Raw genomic sequence first — 18,643 nt, 5'->3', positions numbered from 1 at the left:
CATTCATCAGCCCCTAACCCCACAACCCCGCCCCCGACCTCTTGAGTTCCAGACTGTTCATAGGAAAGGGACACATGAGGACATCTGAGCTTCCTCTGCATGGAAAAAGTTTCCCACTGTGGCTCTCAGGGCCTGGCCTAGTGCACATGGCTTACAACAGGAACTTGACACATGCTGGCTGTCACACGGCTTTCCCAAGGACCAGTACGGTGGGACAGGTCTCCACAGCCATGTTTTCAGATCAGAGTGGAGGGTTTCCTCTGACTTCCTCTAATTCCTGGACCAGCCTTTGGCAGTGACCAATGCTAAGCTCCTGTTTTCTGACCCCAGACTGATTCCGTGTCTCCATCTATTCCCTAGCTTCAGTCAGGCCCTGGCTCTAGTCTGAACTTGGATCCTCAGTTCAGATGCTGAGGGCAGCTTGGCCTCACCCTCCCCACTGGGCAAGATCAATGTCGTACCCCATTGCCTAGGCTTCCTTCCCAACAAGACCTCCGATCATAGTCCATTTGGGATGACCCCCCCCCCCCCAGGGCACGGTATACAAAGGCCCTTTCCCACAGCTGGCCTTCCCCTCCTCTGCCTGGAACTGCTATCTTTTCCTGGCCTGTGTGGGCCGCTTGCTGAGCACAGCTGCAGACAGGCTATATTTAGCCGGCTTTAATGAGCTCAGGGTGGCAGACGTCCGCCTTGGGAGCACTTTTTCTTGCATGTGTGCGTATGTTTGGGCCTGGCATGCTTCCTCCCTTTGTGCTCGTGCGTGAATTCACTCCCTCTACCCCTGTGGTTGTGTGCACTAGGATGTGGCAGTGCACCGGCTAGCATGCGCCACGAGAACAGATGCGGTTCTCGCTCCATGGCCTCTCCGCTGTGGAGTGGTTGTGTGCAGTCCTGAAGCTTGCACTGCAGAATGGGAGCAAATCATTAGTCTGTTGGCTTGTTTGTTGAGGAATATTTAATGAATACCTTTATTATCCAGGGCTGTGGTAGTCTCTGGGGATAAAACAGAGCAGAGCCAAATGAACACAGTCTATCTCCTAAGGGTTTTATAGTCTGGGAGCTGGAAGAGAGAGTCCTCAAATAACTATAAAATTACAATTGTGGGCTGAGGAGATGGCTCAGCAGATAATGGTGCTTGCTGCCAAGGCTGACAACCTAAAGTTTATCCCTGGAATGAACACTGTAGGAGAGAATCAGTTCCCATAAGTTGTTTTCTCTTCTCCACATGTGTGTTGTGGTACATGAGTATACACATACACACACACACACACACACACACACACACACACACAAACACACACACACACAAACACACACACACACACACACACACAAACACACACACACACACACACACACACACACACACACAAACACACACACACAAACCAAAAGGATTTTTGGGCTACAGAGTTGGCTTAGCAGTTAAGAGGACTGGCTTTTCTTCCAGAGGACCCAGGTTCAATTTTCAGAACTCAAGTGGTATCTCACATCCATCTCTAACTCTAGTCCCAGGGCATCCGGAACCCTGTTCTGGCCTCCACAGGCAACAGGCAGTACTGCATAGACACACATGCAGGCTGCATACCTATACACATAAAAAAATGAAAGATAATTGTAAAGATCTGTCCCAGAAAAGAGAGCTATGCTGCTTTGTATGCGGGGAGAGGGGGAGGATGAGACACCCCCACAAGGAGAAAGAAACAGGGCTGTTTCTGCAAGAAATTTGTGTACATGGGCAGTGTAAAAAAATGAGTCCAGAGAAACAAAGGTGCAAGGGCCCTGTGGTGAGAGGGAAAAGGGGATGTTTGCCAACTGAAACGCAGAAATGGCTGAGTTTGGAAGGAAAGAGGAAACGGGTAGATAGAAGGGAGGCTGTGGACAGACTATGGTTGTGGTTGTCAAAGAAGTGTAAAGCCAGAGCAAACATTTGCCTGGAGGATATGGTGAGCTCCCAGATCTGTAGCCTGGGACCCAGCCAGAGGTCCAGCAAGGGTAGGCTCATAAGCCACGTGCAGCAGGAGAGCACAGCTGACCAAGATGGCGTCCATGGCTTCAGTTTCATGAGTGCATGGCCCATGGGGAGCGCTACTCTTCCCAGCTCTCCTATAGTGTCCCCCATGGCTTGACTGTACCAGAAGCCATGGTGCCTCCTCCTCTTTAGGGACCGGGCAGGGGTGTGTAGCCAGGGTTCAATGGAGACCCCTCAGTGCAGACCACTGACTTGATGCGGAGGAACCGCACTCTGCTTCTCTGAAAGCCTCTGTGACTTTGACCTTCCTGTCACCATCCCGAGGCTCTGCCTCACACCCCACACTGGTTGGTGTGTGCAGCCCTGTGGTGTGCACATGTGGGCAGGATCCTGCACCCAAAATGGAATGTATAGCGACCTTTAACCCAGTCCCCAGCCTCCCACTTGTCTCCATCTACGGCTCCCAGTGGATTCCTGGGGCTCAAGGCAGCCTGGCAGTTCCTCATGGGATTGTGAGGGGCTCAGCCTCTGTCCTCCCCGCACCTGGGGTGGTGAGGTGGGAACCTCTTTTTTTTCAACTTGAAAGGTTCTCTGTGTCTTCAAATCCTCTTTTCCTGGTAACAAAGGGAAAACAAGAGCCAGGGAGCTTTGCCACAAACCTCGAGGCAAGGAGTTGGAGCAGGAAGAAAATATAATAAAGTCAGAGCTCAGAAAGGAAAAAAAAAAATCACCTTGTTACATGCACTTTGAAAATATCCTTAGTTTTGATCTGTTTTTTTTTTTTTTTTTTTTTTTTTTTTTTTTTTTTTTTTTGAGTAGGCCGTGCATGAACAAGGTAAAAGACTCAAAAGGCATGAACGATGACGCACGTACCTCCCTCTTCCCTCTCCGTGCCCAGCTCAGCTCACCCAGCCCTTCTTCCCAGACGTGGAGAGGATGACGAGTGTCTCATGTCCCACTCCAGACTCTGCAAACATGAACATATCCATAAATATTCACTTCCATATATATTTTTATATATACCCCCACACAGATGGGAGTGCTCCGTGTGCATTTTCCCTTGCCTTCTGTGGATAATATATCATGATTCTCTTCCTGCCTCCAAACAGCCACAGTGCTCAGGTTCATTGACCTTGGCCTTGAGTGTGTGCTAGATCTCTCTGATGCACCTTATTTAGCCTGTCCCCTATACCCTCACCATTCAGTACTGTAGACAGCATCACTGTGGCTGATTGGGCCCATGAAACATGTCCGTCACATGGACTTGGCCTTACTGGGTCATGGGCATTTTGTAGTTTTGATGGCACTACCAATTGGCCCTCTAGAGAGGTTGTATTGGCTTTTACTCTCACAGCGAGGAATAAAGAAAACCTGTTTTCTCACAGGGTGTTGATAGTGGTTTATCTGAGAAACACAAGTAAGGTGGTCTCAGTAAACTTTAGGGTTCTCAGCACCTTTGTGTGTATTGAGAGTCATTTCCTGTCCCTTGGCTGGGAGCCGCTGAGATTGGAAAGGATGACTGAAGGGGGGTGGGTTGTATAAGGCATTCTATTGTGAGAGTGTGGTCTTCCAGGCAGGCAAGCCCAAGATGACCACACAGGGAATAATCAGGCCCTACTGTCCCTATCAGGCTCCTCTACCTAATGACAGGGGCTGCCTGCCTTCTTTTCCAGCCTGGTTCTTTGTGAGGAGACAGGACTGTGGAGGAGGAGGCATTTAAAGACTGAAGAGATCACCCCTTTCTAGCCACTTTCTGATTTTAGAAAGGACAAACTCAGGCCTGACCTGAGGCCTGGGTTCAAATCCTGTGTGTATCCGTTACCTTTTCTCATTACTGGGACAGAATATCTGTCAGGGACTTAAAGGAGAAAATGGGTTTGTTGTTGTTGTTTGACTCAGTTTCAGTTCATGTGTAGAAGGTCTGGCCATGAAGGCCTTGACCTTAGAGGCTGATATCTGCCACCTAGACCCCAGGTCCACAACCTCCCCGAAACAGTACCACCAGCTGGAACAAATGCAAGCCAGTGTAAATGTAAACACATTTTACATTCAAGCCTCCCACTTCTATCCAGAGAAAGTTTCCCTTAGCACTTCTGAGTCTTGGTTGTCTCTGTGAGATGTTCAGAAAAACATGAAGATGGCACTAGACATGGGGCAAGGACTAGACACTTGAAACACAGACAAAGGGACCTATGTAAGTACAGAGGGCCCTGTGGGGACACCAGATTGGGGTTGTCACACCTTTCCAGCCATCTCATCAGCCTTGGTTCAAGATGGTGGCTTTCTAGCCCTGACATGGGTTTCCTTAGCTGAGTTATTTCTCCAAGCTGTTTCCACGCTTGCTTAGGGTGACTGACAGTATGTTCTTAAGAGGGTCTTGCTAGGACCCAGGCCCTAGTAAGGGTCAAAGGTCAAGCTTTCATCTGGTTAGTATCTCTTTGAAGCTACTGGTTCACTGAGGACCTCTACCTGTTAGCTAAGCCAAGTCAGGTGGGTACAATTAGATTTTGACTTTGAGAAGGTTAATGAGACACAGGAGGAATCTCAGTTTCTAGATCCTCCTAACCCTGGGTGAAAATTCCATCCCAGCATCCCCACCAAGTAGATATTGCATAACCTGCTTGCATAACCTGGGTGAAGGAGAGTTCCCTCCCTTCAGGCCACTGTGGACAGCTGTGAACACTTCCCAAGAAGGCTCAAGCTGGAGATACTCAACCCTCCATGACATGCTGGTGTCCCGCCCTGTACTCCCTTGGCTCAAACATGGCTCAGCATGCATCTGTGATGCTGGATCTGCATCGTGAATCTGCAGCGTAGACATGTGCTGTGGATCTTCACTGTGGATCTAGGTGTGGAACTGGAGTGTATATTTACCGAGTGATCTGTAGTGTAGATCTGTGGAGTGGGGCTGTGGTATGGATCTATGGATCTACAGGGTATATTCATAGAGTAAGAAGATCTGTGATGGGTGATCTATGGCCTGGGTCTGCATGTACATCAGCCACAATAATTTGTGTTAAAAATCTGCTATACTAACCATCATGGCGTCTATAGCATGGGTATAGAGAGTGGGTCTTCAGTGTGGGTCCTGCAGGTCCACTTGGGTCTACTTTTCTCTGGGCTGGCCCCTCCAGTTACCAGGCTCTAGATATGTCATCAGCGTGGCCTGAAGTCCTCATTGTGACCTGTAGTTCTGGTTTGGACAATCTCATTTTGCAGCCCTGCATTATGTAGACCTGATTACATGGCCCACATATGTTTTAGACATGTAACTTCGACTTGGTCACATGACTTGGCTTTGCTCATATGATCCCCCAAGCTTGGGATCTTTGTAGCTTTGTGCTGGAGTTGCTTGGGTATTTTAAGCTCTGACCCAAGTTGGGTGATAACCAGCAGAGTAGAAATGAGAAAGGGATACTGAGTTATGTGTTAAAACCAAATACAAGATTTAAGCTTGTTACCAGCTTGTAAATGTAGTAACACATGCTTATAATGTCCACCCAATGTACATATTCATAAATACTTTGAGACTAAAATAAATATGGGCTAACTAAAGGAATGGTAGAAAATCTAGAAAAGCAGAGAAGAGGAGGAGATGAATCATTGTCCCAGCATGCAGAAAAGGTTACACTGTTTAGGTGATTTCCTTTGACTACAAGGCTCAAACCCCTGCCCCATCCATTCTGCCTACCTAGAAAGTTATCTCATAAAGTTGGAGGCTGGGGCATCTGTAGGGGAGGGTGATCTGGCATCTGGATGATGTCTGAAGCTAGGGGCTTTCAGTCCAGATGGGAGGAGCCTTCAGGGACTGCCTAGCAGCAAGACTGAGCTGGAGTAAGGAAGAAGGCTCATGGTGGTCAACTTACTGGTAGAAAGAAAAAGAAAAAAGTCTCAAACCAAAACCAAAACAAAACCCCACAAAACCAAACCAACCAACCAACCAACCAACCAACCAACCAACCAACCAACCAGTCAACCAACCAACCAAACAGCACTTGATACAATTACCTTTAAAGAAAGATAGGTTGAACACTCAGTGGAATTCAGCCAGACCTAGTTCATTTTAATTTCTCAGGAGCCCCTAGGCTTTCAATGGACTGGAAATCTCCCTATTTTTTGAGAGCCCAGGAACCTTCTGGGAAAAGCCTATCATCTCTGCTTCCCTCTGTCTTCTCTGCATTCTGCCCTCTGAGATCAGTTCTTACCTATTATTTTGGTTCAGACTTTCAGTGGTGTCAGTCCAGTGCTAGGAGCCAGGGGGGCGGGGAGACAGTATTGGGAGAGAGTCATGGAGAAAGCTGTTCATCTCCTGCTGCCAGGGAGCAAAGAAGGGACAGAAAGGGCCTGGAAGACCCAGAGACACTTGAAGGCCACTCTTCTTTCTCCTATCAAACCTGATTTCCCATCAGCACCACAGCTTTGGATTCAATACGTGGTCACTGGTGGGGCATTCAAGATCCATTTCAGAGCAAGAGAATCCACTGAGTTGTCGCAAAACTGTGCTCCTACCCATATGTGTGATTCCATGTCCCACAGGCATGTGGTCCCTTTCAAGATAGTCCACGTGGTCCTAGGCTGGGCCAGCTCCACTCAGTTCATCCCATGGGTAGCTGGTAGAGAAGAGTCACTGTTAGAGGACTGGTAGGAAGGAGAATAAACCTGAGTAATGAGTATTCGCTCCTGCTGGGTTCCAGCAGTGAGTGGCAAGGGAGGGGGAACAGTTGGGCTCTCTCCTGCTGGGCTAGGGTGATGTTTTGCTTAGGGAACCAAGCACATGAGTGCTGACCTTGGCTTTTGTCTCTGTAGCAGTGTAGCGCACGGTAATTAGAAGGGCTGATCACGATCTGTGATTTCCAAGGCTGTGATTAGGCAAAAATAGCCTCTATTCTTCAGCCATCAGAAAGAGCCATGGTGAGCTGGGTGGGTCACCATCCAAGAGTTGGGGCAGGCAGGGTGCTAGGAGCAGGCAGTGTGGTAGCTGCCTGCTTCAAAGGCCACCATAAAACAATGTCACAGAAACAGCTTATTTACCCTAAGTCTGGGCCATGTAGAAACCCAGTCTGAATAAGACCATGCAAACAGATGAACAGGTGGTGGCAAGAAGCAGGTTGCTTAATGACCAGGTCCCTGGGCCCTTTGCAGGTGGCTTTTCACCACCCAGGATTCTTTGCTAGCTTTTCATCACCAAAAACCAAACCAAACCAAATAAAACCAAATCAAACCAAGCCAAGCCAAGCCAAGTCAAGCCAAACCAAACCAAACCAAACCAAGCCAAACCAAGCCAAACCAAACCAAACCAAACCAAGTCAAACTAAGCCAAACCAAACCAAACCAAGCCAAGCCAAACCAAACCAAGCCAAGCCAAGCCAAGCCAAGCCAAGCCAAGCCAAGCCAAGCCAAGCCAAGCCAAGCCAAACAAAACCAAGCCAAACCAAACCAAACCAAACCAAATCAAACCAAGCCAAGCCAAGCCAAGCCAAGCCAAGCCAAGCCAAGCCAAACCAAACCAAACCAAAACAAGCCAAGCCAAACCAAGCCAAACCAAACCAAACCAAACCAAACCAAACCAAACCAAACCAAACCAAACCAAAAGCCCTGGGAATTCTTTAAATGTCAGGTCAGAAGGTGCTAACATTCCCAGATATTTAAGATCGTAGCTCCTTTAAGGACTTGCTAAGAGATTTAGGCTTCCCAGAGGAAGAGAGTCTCCTCCCTGAACCTGAGTCTCAGGGGACTTGAGCAGCTATGGTTCAGAAAGGCTGTGTAGCTGTGAGCACCTGGGATCATCATGCCAGCCCCCAGAAGCTGATAACTTCTGCTTTTAGTTTGAGAGAAAACAAAGTAACCCTATAATAGCAAGACATGCCCCACTGGGCAAGCTGTGAGATAACCTAACCGTCCTGGTCTGGGTAGAACTGAGGAGACCTGCCAGTAGAAGTGGCTACTGAGTAGGATTTTGCAGAATGCACAGGAGTTTTCAAGTTTGCAAAGGGAGGAAAGGCTCCTAGTCACAAAGCTTGGCATAAGCAAAGGACAAGGAGTGGCGAGTTCTGTCTTATGGGAGAATCAGACTCAGTGGTCTTGCTTATTGTGGGAGGTTCTTAAAAGGACTAGGTTTTGCTGGGTGTGGTGCTATGTCCCTACAATCTCAGTGTACAAAAGGCTGAGGCAGGCTGAGCAATGGCGGCTCACACCTTTAATCCCAGCACTCCCAAAGGCAGGTAGATCTGTGAGTCTGAGGCTAGCCTGGTCTACAAAGCAAGTTCCGGGACAGGAAGGGCTACATAGAGAAGCTGTCTTGGAGGGGGGAAAAAGATGAGACAGGAGGATTGCCAAGGATTGGAAGCCAGCCTGGGATGCATAGTAGAAGTTAGTCTCAAAACAGCAGCAACAGTAACAATAGCAACAAAGTAAAGCCTTAGGAATTATAGACAGACAAGTAGACAGACAGACAAGTAGACAGAGACAGACAGGGCAGTCTTAAGACTACTTTTGTGATTGTTCACAGAGACCTCTGCCATACTGTGGGTGACTGTGGCCCTGGCAGGAAGTATTCAAGAGACCAGAATCTGTGTCTGCCAGGCCAGGTCTCCTGGTGTCTGAGAGTACAACCTGGATGGGTCTGTGCATCAAGGAAGCAAGGTTCAGTCCCCAAACTGCAGAAAAAGTGAGATATTTCCTAGGGGTGATCATGGCAGTTGATGCTGCAGATGCCCCTATACTGCTTCTAGCCTTCAGCTCTCATCACTACTGCTCTGAGAACCACTTCAGCTTCTTCTATGGTCGAGATGCCATGTGCGCCACCAATTCTATGAGTATTGTGTGGGCCCCAGGGTGGCTGACACCAGGCAGATGGAGGCTGAAGGGGCCCCTAGGTCTATGTCACCAGTGAAGACGCAGGATTTAGCCTTCACCTAGCAGAGGGCATGGTGCCTGGGAGACAGCAGGACCCTCATATCTTCTCACCGAGTTATTTATAGCCACGCAATGGTAATTTGTGGCAATCACAGCATTTAATCCTGTAATCACACTGCAAGCAGGCACCCAGCCCAGTGAGGTCGGTGAGCCTGCCAGGGCTCAGGGAGGGACTTGGCGGCAGGGCAGGGAGTGTGGAGGCTGTGATGTCCCTATCAGCCTCTAGCCCATCAGCCATACCCTCCCCCTGCACCCCGATAAAAAGAATAACAATACAGTGTACAGGTCACAGTGTTGTATCCCATGCCTTGTTCTAAAGCCCCTGACCCACAGAGACTCATTTATCCTCACTGTGGCATTCCTGCACTCCAGGTGAGAAAACAGGCTTGGGCCACACAGCTGGTAAGAACCACACCTTGAACTCAGGCCTTTTGGTTTTAAGGCCCATGGAGACCACAGACTCAGAGGTGGTGATCCATCTATCCCCCCCACTTCCCATTGCTGCAATTGATCTTGGCCAACTCCTCCATCACTTGCTCCGGGGGGGGGGGGGCAAGACATGCTCAAGAGGCTACATGTACCATGAAACTACTTTTTACTTCGTGCTGGTGTTGGCTGCTTTCCAGACATTCTTTCCCCCATGACAAATGGCTTTATGTTGTAGAAAGAGAAGACTTGCGCAGCAGATCTAGACTCAGTTTTCAGATGCACTCTGCATTTTGCTTCTTCAGGGAGGGCTAGCCTGCAGCTTCCATCAGAAGGGAGGGTACCACCTGGCTGAGTGCTATCTTCAATGGAGGTGGGGCCCTCTAGTGGGGATTTCTTGGCCTTATTTGTTATATGGCTGGTCCTAAAGATCTGTGATCTGTAAACTAAAGATTTGGAGTTTACGCATCTGTAAAATGGGACCAAGGACAAGAGCCATCTAAAGTGAGAAGGCATCTGGGGAAATGGCTCATTTGACACATTCTAACCCTTAATAAGGCTCAATGGAGTGGGTTCATTCCTGTTATCATTTCTGCCATCCTGTCCTAAGTGCAGAACCTAGGCCTCCCCTACTCAGGCTTAGGGTGAGGTTTTTGTAGTTAGAGAAAGACAGAAGGACTAGAGGGAAGGGTGGCATTGGCCTTCAACCTCAGCACCCAGGAGGCAGGGGCAGGAGGATGGATAACTCCATGCCAGCCTTTGCTACTTAGGGAGACATTGTCTCAATATAACTCCAAAATGAAAGCAAGAAGCCAGGGTTGAGAAGATGGCTCAATGAGCCATAAGAAGGACACCCCACAAACCTTGTGGGGGTTAGAGGGGGAACAGGGGAGGGTTATCCTCATCTAACATGGACAAGTGTGAGTATCTTGAATCCCCAGAGCTTGTGTAAAGCTGGACACAGTAGACCACGTGTCTGTGATTCCAGTGTTCTTTACTGAGAGATGGGAAATTGATGTAGGATTCCCAGAAGCTTGCAGATAAAGATGGAAAGCAAGGACCAGTGTCTGAGGTTGTCTTCCTACTTCCACATGCAGGCTGTGGCAATTGTGCATGTATACACATACAAAGCACACACAAGAATGCACACATTCACCCTATATCGATAATGACAGAAGCAGATAGGAGAATTAGAAGGTGGCAGGCAGAGCCAAGCCTTGGGAATGTTTGTCCTGGCCTCCTCCTCATAAGAGCCAGACTGTCCCATTCAGGAAATAATTTTCATCCACATTGAAGCAACTCCAACCTCACAAAGAAGTTGCCTCTAACCCAGGGTTGTGTCTGTATAAACTGATAGTTCAGAACTGTTCTTCCAACATGAGGACAATTCCTTGTCTAGAATTCTTGGCAGATAGCTTTCCCTGGACGAAGCTGGGGAGTGTTGACCCAGACCTTGGTCAGCTAGGGATGACTACAGAGCCGTGGGAAGGACCCCCCACAAACCTCGCAGAGGTCAGAGGGGGACTAGGGAGGGTTATCCTCATCTAACATGGGCTTCTGAGCAAGTAGGTAAGTTCCCCATCAACAGAGCACAGAGGTAAGGAGAGAGGTGGCATGTGGTGCTAGATGGAGGAGGGGCTCTTGGGATGGCAGGCATCCTTTAAGTAAAGGGTGGCCATGATGTCCAAGACCCCTTGCCATGTGAGTGTCTGATTAGTTTGATGAAATGAGGAACATGGGCCTTAGATCAAAGGGCACATTATTATGGAAAAGTCCAGAGAATAAATATGTTAGGGTTTGGGGGCTGAGTCTGTCCCCACTGTTGAAGTCAGCTGCTGCAGTGTGAAAGCAGACATAGATGATATGCGAATGGATAAGTTGCCTGTATTTCAAAGAAACTTTATCTACCAAAAAAACAAAAACAAAAACAAGCAGCGGGGGCTGGAGAGATGGCTCAACAGTTAAGAGCACCAACTGCTCTTTCGGAGGTCCTGAGTTCAATTCCCAGTAACTACATGGTGGCTCACAACCATCTGTAATTGGATCTGATGATCTGATCTGGTGTGTCTGAAGACAGCTACAGTGTACTCATATACATAAAATTTTAAAATCTTAAAAAACAAAAAAAAAAAAACCAAGTGGCAGATTCTATTCTTGTCTATTGACCCATGTATTAGAGCAATGGGAGCTCAGGGGCCCCAAGAAACCCTTCTTGGAGGAGGTGTTGAGTTAGGCAGCCAGCAGGAATGAGAAGAGCAGTTCCGAGTGACCCCAAAGCTCCTAGTTGATGCCAGCATCATCCCAGATGGTGGCCTTCGCTTTCTGGGTAATAACATTCCCCTGGACATAGTCCTTTAGTTCAGAGTCTTGCTATCTCACCAAAAGCATCAGCCAGCTTTGATTATTTATTTATTTGTGGTGGGAATGCAACATATTAGGCAATTTGTTCAACCTCTGACCTACATTTCCAGCCCCAGGCAGATATTTTATATAAAAGAGCTGGGACTGAAAAGCATTCAAAGGGCATTTGTTCTTGTATGAGCATCCGTATGGCTGCTGACAACCATTTGTAACTCCAGTCCCAGGAGATCTGATGTCCTGTGTTCTTCTGACCTCCATAGGTATCAGGGACACACATGTTACACAGATATATGTATTAAGGCAAAACAGTCTTAGATTTTAAAAACCAAAGACTACCACCCAACAACAATACCAAAAACCAGGTTGGTAAAATGGTTCAGCAGATAAAGACACTTGCCACTAAGCCTAATAACCTGAGATCAATCCCCGAGACCCACATGATCAAAGGAGAGAAAATTGACTGCTGTGGCTTGTCCTCTGAATGTGTATATGTGAACACACATATGTACAAACAAACAAATTATCTAATAAAAGAAAAATCAGCAACAACTTCTCCCCAACAAAGGAAAACAAAAATAAAAGTGAAAAGTTTCTAACGAGTGCTGGATTTGCACAGCAGTAAAGGTTGAGGAGTCCTGTGGTCTGCCAGTCGTACACAGCCTGTGAAGTATAGTAATACGTTTTTTTTTTTTTTTTTTTTTTTTTTTTTTTTTTTTTTTTTTTTTTTTTTTTTTTGTCTAATCTCTGAGGCCAGAGCTTTGCGGAGTCAGGGATGTCAGCCTGTAATTCCAGCCGGAAGGTGGAGATTCAGAAACATAGTATCCTAAGGCGTTATAACACTGTAACCATTCCAACCCTTTTGTTAGGTTCAGGCCTCAGCAGAAGAGATGATACCTGCTTCCCCCAGGGACTGAATCTTCTCAGCTCAGCCCCTGGGGTTAGAGTTAAACTCTCCTGGAAGCTCTTCAAAGGCCCACCCGGGAGACATGGAATATCTGTTAGCTTGGTCACATTAGACGAGATGAACCACAGCAGCTCTCCAATAGTTTTCAAGGGGTATTTGCCTCGAGTTCCTGGATGTCACCACGACTGCCATTACTGGTGAAGTAAAAAGGACTGCTCTTTCTTAGGATATCCTGTCTGTGATGGTTGGCCTCAGCTGGGCTTCTTTTCCTTAGAAGGGCTAAGCCATTTTGTGTTGTATAGGTTCAAGAGCTGGCGGCCTAGACAGGGTAATCCTCCCTAGCTCTGGACTAGAATTCTAGCATCCCAATAAACCAGGACCCCTCCCCCATGTAGCCAGCCACAGCTAGGGAGCACTAGGGTAGTGGGAGCCTGCTGCATTCTTTCTCTATCCTCTCTGCAGGAGAACTGTATCGGGTGTCCCTTAGAAGGCAGAGGTTCCCAGCCCAAGGAAGCATCGAGATCCATGAAGATGGCGAGGTGCGCTGCGTTTTGGGGGCATCCGGCCAGCATTGTAGGAAGAACCCTAGGAGGCTAGACAGGCTGCCTAACTTCCATCCTGTTCTTCTTTGCCGTATGACCCTTGGGTAGCTCCCTGCTGTTCTCTGGGCTTCAGGCTCCCGTAGGCACACAAGTCACTTGCTGTGCTGTCCACCGAGGGTCTAGCCCTCCTAGTAGCTTTGTGGATGCACCAGAGTCCCACAGCGGTTGTGGAATGTCAGCCATTAACCGCCCCCCTCTCCTGGGTGCCTGCTGCCTGCCTGTCTCTATTTCTACCCTGTCCCTCTCAGGAAGGCTGCTCACAGCGCTCCTGCAAGACACATGTCCTTCTGCTGGTGCTGCATGGGGGCAACGTCCTGGACACCGGCTCTGGTGACCCTTCCTGCAAGGCAGCCGACATTCACACTTTCAGCTCTGTGCTGGAGAAGGTCATGCGCGCCCACTTCCCTGCTGCCCTGGGACATATCCTCATCAAGTTCGTCCCTTGTCCTGCCATCTGCTCGGAGGCTTTCTCGCTCGTCTCTAAGTGAGTCATTCTGGCTTGTTTGCACCGTCTGAGTTCGGTGTGGGAGGTGTAAGATGGGGGATACCCTGCCTTAGGGGCACCTGCTGAGGCCTGTCTGATGTCAAGTGAGAATTGCTGAGAGCATCTCTGGTGGGATATGGTCATTAAGAGTCTTCTGTCAGGGACCCGGGGATGCCAGGATCCTTGTGATAGCCCAGATCCACTTCCAGTGCTTCTGTTTGAATAAAACAAGAAACAAGCCATGAGCCAGGTATCCATTTCCCCTAGCTAGCCAGAGAATGAAGCTGGGAGTCACACCAAGAGAACGGCTCTGTAGGGATTGATACTCTAATGGAGGTAGCTCAAGGCACACTGACCCTTGGTTAAGGAAGACTTCCCAGAGAAGTTGGCTCGAATGTCATAGTGTAGCTGAAGTGTATGTCCTCTGTGGTCAGCCTGGTCTTGGTCCTGGCTGTGTGAGCTTGGGGAATTGGGTCACCACTTTCTACCTCAAGACCCCCATCTGTAAAATGGAGGTGATAATGTTTTTGACTGGTTCCTAGAGGGTAAGGACGCTGGTGCTGTTCTGTGGGTCTAAACCCATCACAGCACACGGGAAGTGTCCATACAGATCGGGGCTGTCACTGGCTGCAACGGTGACATCCTAGGGCCACGCTTAGCCTCTGTTTCCTCTTGGTGGAGAATGTCCTATCCTAACTCACAGCAGGGAAAGGACACTACATCAGAAGCACAGACTGAACACTGGGCTACTTCCTGCAAGTGACAACATGTCCCTCCCATCGTGGACAAGGGTAATAGTGAGGGACACGCTGAGAGACCAAGGGCTCTGTGGAAACTGGGTCCTATGGAGACATTCCATCCACCATGCCAGGATTTGAGGGCTCCAGTGCTTCAATGCCCCAGGTGTCACTACTGAAGTAGCTGAAGGTGGGTACCTGGAGCCAGGTGACACCTGCTTACTTTCCAATTGTCTGCAGAACAGGCTTTGTGCACCTGCAGGGCCCATGTGGCCTAGAAGACACTGAGTTAATTATTGCTACTAAAGCAGAGAGACCCGACTTTTCTGCAGGTGGGGTGAAAGGGAGCTATTGGTACCCTCCCTCCCTCCCCTCCTCCTCATATGACCTCAGAAAGTCCTTCCTTCAAGCTCCTCCTCTAGGTTTTCTTCCTTGGGGTATACTCAAGCTCTCAAGAGAAGAGAAACTTGTGTACTTCCAGGGACCCCAGTGTGGAATGGGCCCGAGAGCCCTGTCTTTCCCTTCCAGTGGCCCAGGATATAGCAGGGGCTGGACTTTCCCCCTCCTGCTCATTCCTTGAATGGTTCTCAGAGACTCAGAGGCTGGTGTTCCCGAGTTCCCAGGATGCCCTCAGGCGGATCTCCATCAGAGATAGAAGACAGGAAGCAAGTTAGGTCTGTGGCCTCCCAGCTCAGCCAATTGACCCAGTTCTCCTGTGACCCATGTCAAAGGCAGTATGTGCAAGTTCATGGGGGGCAGCTGAGTGGGCAGAGCCCTGGAATCTGCTTCTTAGGCAAGGGCTTGCTACTGCTCTTCTACTGAAGGATTAAGGAGCAGCTGAGCTGTGGCAAGTCCCTGGTCCCTCACACTTACAGCAGTCCCAGAGTTAATCTTGTTGGTCCACAATCCATCTCAAGGCCCCTGCCTCTCACCCCCACCCTCCAGGACGGCTGACCTCCAGAGCTGGGTTGTCCCTATCTCCAGGAAGATGGATGGCCAGGCCCTTTGAGGGGACAGCGGGAGAGAGCTTACCTCTCCCCCAGGCAGCTCTTGCCAGGGCCATTAATCACCAGAAATCACGACTGGGAGGGAGCTCCTCCTCTGCTAATTAAAATCTCTCCGGCTGCAATTGAGGCTTGTTTCCTCTAATCTGTGTTCTTTGGAGATGAGAAATGGTTGGTGGGAACCTGCCTTGCACACTGCTAGGACTCTGCCACCTGCTAAGGGGACCTGAGTCCTGTCACTTGTCCTAGATTTTGTTGGTCCAGTCTGCTCTGAGCGTTAGGCACCCTAGAACTAGTCATATGGAGTAAGGGTAAGTTGATGGCCTTGGGTTAGGAGGGTCTCAGGATGGTGTCTGTTCTAACCAGTCAGGCCCAGTGAAGCATCAGGGTAAAGGGAACCAGGGCACAGAGGCAACCTGGGTAGAAATGGGAAGTCAGATGGGTTTGAGCTGCCTGGAGAGGGAGGGACTTCCTGGGAGGGAGAGGGAGGGACTTCCTGGGAGGGAGAGGGAGGGATGCTGTGTCCTCTGGGAGTGGAGTTCTGCAGTGCAGGTCCCCAGCCCTCTCTGCAAAACTACAAAAAGCAGAGGATCTGTCCCCCCGAACACAGAACACGGAGCATACCGTCACACACACAATTAGGTGGTGTCACCTTTACACTGGAGCCGTTGTCCCATCTCCCTTCTCAGTTTCCTAAAGCCTCTCTTGAGAATCTAACTCATCACCTTCCTCCTCTAGGAAGTCTACCTTGATGCTGCTTGCCCACACTGTTCTACATTAGCTAATTCTCTAACTTCTTTCGGAACTGGGATGTCTTTAGGCTCCTGACAGACGGCATGGCTATGCCACACCACAGGTTGGCATGCGCTGGCATATATGGGGGTCAGCATAGCCTTGAGTTCTCATCTTTTTCTCCCTTGCCCCATTGTGATTGGCCTCAGTGGATCTTTCCTAGGTTGTTGCTTTTTTTTTTTTTTTTTTTTTTTTTTGGAGCTGGGAATGGTGCAAGGAACCCAAAGGCCCATGCCATCCATTTTTTGGTCCTGGCTAGGCTGACTTTGGGCCCCCTGTCTTCAGCCTGAACCCCTATAGCCACGACGAGGGCTGCCTCAGTAGCAGCCAGGACCACGTTCCCCTGGCTGCCCTTCCCCTGCTGGCCATCTCCTCCCCACAGTACCAGGATGCTGTTGCCACGGTCATCGAGCGAGCCAACCACATCTATGGTGAATTTCTCAAGTCCTCTGATGGGATTGGCTTCAACGGGCAGGTAGGGCATGGTTGCTTTCTCTCACTCTGTGCCGGCTGTTACCTAAAAGGGAGTGGGATCTGCTGCAAGGATCAAGGCAGGCTAGACGTATAGCATCTGAGACTGAAGGAGGCTTTTGATGGGGAGGAGGTGGTCCCCATGCCCTGATTTGGAGTCTGTGCTGACCCTTAGCTAGTCTGACTCCTAATTATGGTCTGACCATTGACCTCTGGGTGATCAGAAAAGAAACCTAGTGTCAAGACGAGAGCCTAACCTCCATTTATACTCTAAACAACCCACTAGGACAGATTCCTTATTCTCTCATGGGAATATGACCCTACTGGGACTGGATATGGGGTGAGAGGGCTTCAACAGGCAAGCCTGCAACCCAGTTGTACCTCTGCAGGTGTGTCTCATCGGGGACTGTGTAGGCGGCCTCCTGGCTTTCGATGCTATCTGCTACAGTGCGGGGCCCTCAGGGGACAGCCCTGGCAGCAGCAGCCGGAAGGGGAGCATCAGCAGTACCCAGGTGTGGCCAGGCTGGGGGATGCTGGAGCGGGGATGTCCTTGTGTGTGTCTCATAAGAGCAGAGGAGCAGGTGGCTCCCCCAGGGAAGGCAATTCTGGGTGTTCATGTTGGCATCATGGCATCGATGGTACAATGGGTTATATGGGAATAGCGAGAGCATGTTAGCGCAGACCAAGAAACAGGCCCATGTTTGTCTCCCTAGAGAGCTGCCCAGTGTTTCGACTGGGGAGGAGGCAGGACCCTAGAACCCCTATGATTGCCATGTGTTCTGCCCAAGGACACCCCTGTGGTGGTGGAGGAGGACTGCAGCCTGGCCAGCAGCAAGCGTCTCAGCAAGAGCAACATCGATGTCTCCAGTGGCGTGGAGGATGAGGACGCCAAGAGGCCACTGCCACGAAAACAGAGTGACTCCTCCACGTATGACTGTGAGGCTATCACCCAGCACCATGCCTTCCTCTCAAGGTAACCCTCCCTTGGCTGCATCACAGTACCACAGCATCTGTGAGAGTAAGGACCTTGGCTCAGAGTCACCCCCAGCTGGACCTGTGACCAGCCAGTCATCCTAGACCCTTCTCCCGGGAACTCAGATAGCTCGGGATTTCTGGAACCAGGGCCACTTGTCATTGGCCCTGTATTCACAGCAGGGAATTTTCTGTTTGCCTCTGCTCTGTTCAAAGCTGAGGATAGTCTGTTACACCTCTCTGGGCTTTGGCTTCCTCTCTGCGAAAGGATGGGGCTGTTCAGCCACTTCTTGTAGAGCTTGGCGAATCTAGTGAGGCCACAGAAAGGGGCGTGCCTGATGGACTACCCCAGGGTTCATACTTATTGTTTCTCAGAGAAGGAGAAGTCACACCACTGGGTCCTGAAGGGCGGGGCCAGCGCTCTGTCCTCCCTGTCCTCACCTCAGTGACATGGACATGACAAACCCCACAAGCTATCCTTTAATTTCTAGAGGAGATGGCTGATAAGCCAAATGAACCATCTGCACACTGATTCAGGAGAGAAAGGAGCACTGAACATGGACCCAGACTGGTGACAGGAGAGGGGCTTTTTCTTTTCATTTCTCTTCACTTCTCCCCTACCATCACCCTTCTCCACTTCCTGCCCTTTGCCTCCTAAGTGGCAAGGATCATGGTGTCATCAAACGGTACTTTTTTTTTTTTACATAATTTATACATAGTTTTACTAAAACACAAAGAACCCCAAAGCTTCTTATACTGTGACATTCCCCCATATAATTAAAAATATTTGATAAATATTCTTAATGTAATATAAACTTGGGTATATAACTACTCCCTCAATCCAACTAATTGGATATTTTGGGGTTTTTCAGATTTTTATTTGTTTGTTTGTTTGTTCTGCTGCTATAAAAAGCACACATTGGGTATATTTTTAAAAAACGATTATTTTCAGTTTTACTCATGTGTCTGTGTATATGTGCAAATAGCCGCAGAGGCCAGAAGA

The 18,643-nt window shown here is 49.2% G+C and overlaps 1 protein-coding gene across 1 annotated transcript in view; it reads left to right on the top strand.

Annotated features, from left to right (window-relative positions):
* Window positions 1–18,643, top strand: part of PITPNM3 (PITPNM family member 3) — a gene marked incomplete at its 3' end in the record, with an annotated part of 82,885 nt that overhangs the window by 46,387 nt on the left and 17,855 nt on the right. Inside the window, exons 5-9 of the mRNA XM_080924001.1 lie at window positions 13,041–13,117; window positions 13,429–13,664; window positions 16,483–16,672; window positions 17,058–17,180; window positions 17,457–17,641. Of these exons, the coding sequence (XP_080780127.1) occupies window positions 13,041–13,117; window positions 13,429–13,664; window positions 16,483–16,672; window positions 17,058–17,180; window positions 17,457–17,641 (811 nt within the window). The remainder of the gene's footprint in view (window positions 1–13,040; window positions 13,118–13,428; window positions 13,665–16,482; window positions 16,673–17,057; window positions 17,181–17,456; window positions 17,642–18,643) is intronic.

The sequence above is a fragment of the Micromys minutus genome (genome assembly GCF_963924665.1).
Source record: "Micromys minutus genome assembly, chromosome: 10".
NCBI classification, from domain to species: domain Eukaryota; kingdom Metazoa; phylum Chordata; class Mammalia; order Rodentia; family Muridae; genus Micromys; species Micromys minutus.
Note: the sequence above shows the minus strand (reverse complement) of the source record. Positions and strands in the feature narration are given on the sequence as shown.